This window comes from Cicer arietinum, chromosome 5 (genome assembly GCF_000331145.2).
Source record: "Cicer arietinum cultivar CDC Frontier isolate Library 1 chromosome 5, Cicar.CDCFrontier_v2.0, whole genome shotgun sequence".
Lineage (NCBI taxonomy): Eukaryota > Viridiplantae > Streptophyta > Magnoliopsida > Fabales > Fabaceae > Cicer > Cicer arietinum.
This window is the reverse complement of record NC_021164.2, coordinates 68,531,272-68,537,159: the sequence shown is the minus strand read 5'-3', so window position 1 is coordinate 68,537,159 and position 5,888 is coordinate 68,531,272. Positions and strand designations below refer to the sequence as shown.

The following is a 5,888-nucleotide window of genomic DNA, read 5'->3' as shown; positions in this document are numbered from 1 at the left end:
GATTTTTTATGTCTTAAAATACCAGTAATATTATCATTTTTTTAACAAAAATTCAAAAAATTCATCAAAATTTTCAAACAAAACCATAGAATTAATTATTATCTTCGATATAATGTATATTTCATCAAATTCATAACTCAAATCTTCAAATAAACTCATATTTTCATTCTTTATTTCATGAATTTGATGTTGTTGATATGAAAATATGAGTTTATTTGAAAATTTTAGTTATATATTCGATGAATATATGAATTTTCTTGAAAATGGTATTGAATTTTATGAGTTTTATTTGAAAATTTTGATGAATCTATGAATTTAAATAAAAGACTAAATCGAGAAGAAGAAAAAAGATAAAGGGCTGAAGTGTTACATGAAATTAAGTTAAGGGACCGCGAAAACAATTATGTCATATTATTCAACATAATGAATCGGTTAATTTGTTTGAGACATAATAACATTTATGACTTACTTGTCCTTCACCAGAAGAAAAACAACGTCAAACCAAATCACGATATTGATTTGGGTCAACCATATCATCAGGTAATGTAGTTGCAACTTCATCTTTTGTCTTATTTGTGTCATATGCCTTTAACTTTTAATCAATTTTCCATTGCCTCCACTTCTCATTCAACTCAAAATTTATCATTTATCTTGTTGAGTCATTTATTGGAGGAACAAACTCAAATTTGCTTTAAATAATGAGATATGTTAAATAAAAAATACTTATATTAAAAATTTTAACATAAAAATAATTTTAATGTAGAATAATAATACCTTTATTAATTTCAGCATCTCTTTTTTTAAACTTGTTGGCGTGTCTTTCCATGATTTGTAGCCAATATGAGAATATTGATGTCATCTAACCACAATACCTATAAAATGGTTAAGTGTTGTTGCTTCATCGCCAAGTGGTCGACCGTCGTTGTCTAAATGAACAATTATGACATCACCATCTTCCATTTCTCATACATCTAACATTCGTGTTGGACCTCTAACTCGTTTAGGTTCTCCATCTAAAAGTAAAACAAAAGTCATAAAAAGCATAAATCACTATGTTTCGTAAATAAATTATGACAAATGAATTGATATAAAATTTATATTGTTTTCAATTGGTTCTTCTTCGGCTTCAATTTACGAAAGAATGAAGTGAGGTTCTATAAAGTCATGTATGACGCCTTCTACAATATTACTTTCTTATATGTTGGTTGAGTTGGTATGAGTATGACCATTTTGTATTCCTTCATAATCACTTGCTCAATTTCTAGTATTTAACTTGCTTCTTCATGCCATTGATGCTCCAAATAAAAAAAATATTTCTCAAATAATTTCAACTAACTATAATAACACATTAACAAACATTAACAAAAAAATTGGACATGCATAAATGAACATGGCATTAAATTCATATCTAAAATATTAGCATTAACAAAAAAAATTGGACATGCATAAATGAACATGACATTAAATTCATATCTAAAATATTAATAAAAGGTTTTATCCTAAAACATATTCTCCATTCTTCCTCTTCACCATGATAATCAACATCCACAACAACTTTAAAGAAATTATTGTATATATCATGCATTATTAGCTCATGAATTTCTTTAATTTCGTTAGATTCCTCTTCAACAATATATGTTCAAAAAGTCTGAGATAACAATTTTTGTTCAGCAAAATAATAAACATCAAACTAAATAACAATAAAAATTTTGAGATAGCAATAATCTAAAAATGTAAGCATATTAATCTCCTTCTCATATAACCCAACCAATATATCATAGAACCCAAACAATAAAGTTTGCAACCAGAACAACTTCACCAAACCAGAGATAAAAAAATCAAACAAACAGTCAAATAAAAAAAATGAAAATCTTCTTCATAACCTTATTTTCCTTGACTTAGATCTCACTATGACAACCCTTAGAATGAACTATATTCATTTTTCACACCATTGGTAAAAATCACACAAAAAAATTAAAGAAAAAGAAGGGAAATAGGAACGCACCTGAAATTGTAGACGTTTAATAAAATTGATTGAAATGGTGATTGCGCTAGGGTTCATTGACGTTTTAAAAGGGGTTGGCAGATGAAGCTTGCGTTGACTGATTGATGTGGTGATTGCGCTAAGTTTGTTGATTAAAGTGAAAGGGGTTGCCAAATGAAGCTTGCGCTGAGTGGGACTAAGCTTATGGAGGTTGAGGCGGGATGAGACTTGTGGTGGGTGCGGCGGGATAAGGTCGTTTATAAAAAAAAGAGTTAAGTGCCAACATTTTTTTTATCTATTCAACGACTATACACACAAAGTTAATTATATTACTAGTCCAATTACCTATCCACACAGTCATTACAAATCTAAAGGTATATGTTACCTATACCTACTGTCTTAATTGACTATCACTAAAAACACATTCGTAGCTATATGACAATTTTCTTGTAGTGACCACTTCTTTTGTTTTGTGAAGGAGTATTATTATCTCGGTGTATGATCATAATCATATATACGAACACTCTTTTCTCATATTTGATAAAATAAAGCTTTATAAGTAGTGGCTAGATCTCACCCTATATCTTAGTTTTGTGGAACTTGTGTATAGTATAATCAAAATTCTAAGACTTTATTTAACTGCATTCACAAATTTGAACTTGAACTCAAAACCTCTAAATAAATTAAAAGAGATCTTTGTCATCTCATCCACCTGTTATCGAGTGATAGACACTTCTTTAGAAGCAAATACAACAAGCTTAGTATATGTGATGAACTTATATCTTCCTCTAATATATAGTCTCTTGAGATTTTTTATTATCAGAAAGAAGACATGTTTGATGAGCTTCACATGTACCATTGGACCTTCCACTCCCCCATCATGAAGATATATAAGTAGGGGTGTTCGTGGTGTAAAAACTAAACTTGATTGAACCACATTAACTGTTTAGTTCTATTTTTGAAAACCACTTTCGAATCAAATTCAATGTAGTTTTGAACCGGTTTAAAAGTAGTTTATAAATATAAACCAGTTTAGTATTTTGAACATGTTTTAAGTTAAAATCGGTTTCTAACAAGTTCTTAGGAACAATAATTTTGAAATTCTTTTGCCAAAAGTTTTTTGATTTTTTTAGAAAAATAGATACAAAAAGTTTTTCGATGAAAAAATTTGTCGAGATAAAAAGTTTGGATTATTTTTTTTCGAAAAATAATTTTGAAATTCTCTTGACAAAAATTTTGTCGATATTTTTTTTTTATAAAAAGTTTATCGATAAAAAAAATTTTGATTATTTTTTATCAAAAAAATTTCAAAAAATATTGATTTAATTTTTGAAAAAATAAGTTTACAAATTTTTTTCGAGAAAAATTAATTTCAATTTAAAAAAAAGAATCTTAATTGAGTTTAAAATAATGTTAAAATTGTTAAACTAATTTTAAAATTAATTTAATTAATTAATTTATTTTAAATATATAGTTCAATTTACGAACCGTTTAATTGATTTGATTTGATTTTGCTGAGCCATTTAATTTGTCAATATGAATTAATTAAGTTGTATACTCCTATATATGAAAATGCAGTCAAAGGAAATGGAAATTGTAGAAGGGATTAAGGTATCGACTTGAAAATGAAATTTCTAGGTAGGGGAAAGAGGCTCCTTGCCCATTTTATGAGTGATATGTTAACCCAAAAAATTGTCTATATAAACAACACGTCATTGATCTTTAGTCCTATTCATGGAATACACTTCAATTACACTTGTAATAGGATGAAGTAGTACTCATTCTATTCGTTTTTTTTTTTTTATATATATTAAAAAAAAAAAAGTGTTGTATAGAACATCAGAACTTGCACAACCACTAAAGTCGTGATGAATGTTTTTTATTTACAAAAGCAAAATAATTTATTTCATTAAATTAGATATCATTGGTACAAGATGTGTGTGCACAATGCGGTAATACAAACAATCCAAAAGCTTCTTCTGAAAAAAATAAACAAAACCAAATAATCATAGTGAAGCAACCAAGTAAGCATAGCACCCCAACCATACTTGCTGGGCATATTTCTGCAAGACTATACAAAAGAACCAAATTTACGCCTTCCCAATAACACACAGCATCATGCGCTAAAATCGAAATTAGATTATATACTATTTCTAAAATATGTAGCATAATATAGACCCAAGAAAAAAAAGGAAGCATAATAATCCTACACTAATTCTACTCCCAGTCCCACACCTTTGTCAATTGAAACTATCAAATGCAACCCCATCCATGATCCATACAGGAACTCAGGATGTTTTACAACATGTTTTGTTTTGTAGCATTTGATATCATCAATTCATCATGCAAGAATAATAAAATAGAAAGAAAAAGAAAATAACAACACCAGATAAATCATCTAAATAAATGAATTATTATTACTAACCAAAAAAAAGAATAATCCCTTTCACCAAAAAAAAATAAAAAAAATAGCAGTACAGATTACAGAATTAGAGAGAGTAAGAGAGAAACACAATTTTTTTTCAAATCAATATACATGTTTTTGCCTTGTGTCAAGTGCACATAATACAGAAACGTGCACAAGGTCGTCAGCATAAAATCACATCAAAAAATTCTTCCTCAATTGGATGAAATTACCACCCTAGCCTCACAACTTACCCCCTTCTAAATCTCCAAAGGCGACTCGCTCCTCCTCCTCCTCCTCCTCCTCCTCGTCATCATCCATCTTCCTCCCTTGCTGCAGCGGTGACTCATCATGACGTGGGGTCCACCTGCAACAACTCCCACCAGCATCCAATGCATCCGAAATAGGCTTAATTACCAAAATACCCTCCCCGGTAACAGCACAACAGAAAGCACCAAGGAAAACCAAGAGGGAAACGACGCCGTAAAAGTCATCTTCGGGATTCCAAAGAACCGTGAAAGCGAGCGATACAACCTGAAGAGGCAAAGCCACCAAGACAACCGAACCCAAACCGTAAATCCTTAACCGAAGCCCTTTGTTAATCACCAAAGACAAAACCCTCCAACACGAGAACAAAAACCACGCACAATACGCAGCACCAAACGCAGCAAAAACGACGCTGTTTAAGAACGGGTAAGCACAGAGAACGGTGTCGTCTTCTAGAACCACCGAAGTTTGACGTAAAAGCCCCGGAATCCGATTCTCCAACGGATTGAAATAAACAATTAATCCGTGAAGAACGACAAGAGGTAAACACGTGAGGAACACGAATGTTATTGCCCAACCGTCGTTTGGCGTTTTCTTTCTAATGGAAGCGTTGAGGAGAAAAAGTAGCGTTACGAGAAAAGCCGGTTCGAAGAATCCAAGGGAGAGAACAACGTGAATTTTGCAGAGGTTAGCTTGTTGATAAATATCAAGGGAGGGAAAAAACGGATACAAATATTTTCTACGGAAGAACGGTAACCGGAGGAGTTCGACAATGGACCAGAGAAAAATGAAAAGAACGAGGAGGAATCTAACGGTCCAGAGAGAATTGAAGCCTTGTAAATAAGGTAGTGCTTTGGATTTGAAACGGAGGTGGAAAATGAAACAGAGGGATAAAACGGAGAGAATAATGAGGGATGAGATGAAGGTTACGGTGGTGAGGTCGAAAGCTGAATTAAGGAATGGTGATACAGTCATGAACAACATGGATCGAATTCGAATTTGAATCGATCGAATTAGTTTTGAAAAGTGAATTGGTTTATGTATCTACATGAATTAGAAGAGAGTAATTAGGTTGAATTTGTTGATTCTGGTGGTGGCGGTGGAACTGGTGGTGGAGAGAGAGTGAGGTTAAGCATGAGAGATGAAGAAAGGTATTATAATGTTGAGATTGTAAAGGCATAGGGTTTAATTTTAATTTTAATTTTTGTGGCGGAAGAGACAGCGGGGATTAGA

At 31.5% G+C, this 5,888-nt stretch overlaps 1 protein-coding gene across 1 annotated transcript; it reads right to left on the bottom strand.

Annotated features, from left to right (window-relative positions):
- Window positions 1-4,631: 4,631 nt before the first annotated feature.
- Window positions 4,632-5,639, bottom strand: LOC101497098 (uncharacterized). Its single transcript, XM_004502994.1, has one exon. The coding sequence runs from the start codon at window positions 5,637-5,639 to the stop codon at window positions 4,632-4,634; it is 1,008 nt and encodes a 335-aa protein (XP_004503051.1).
- Between the last annotated feature and the right edge of the window lie 249 nt (window positions 5,640-5,888).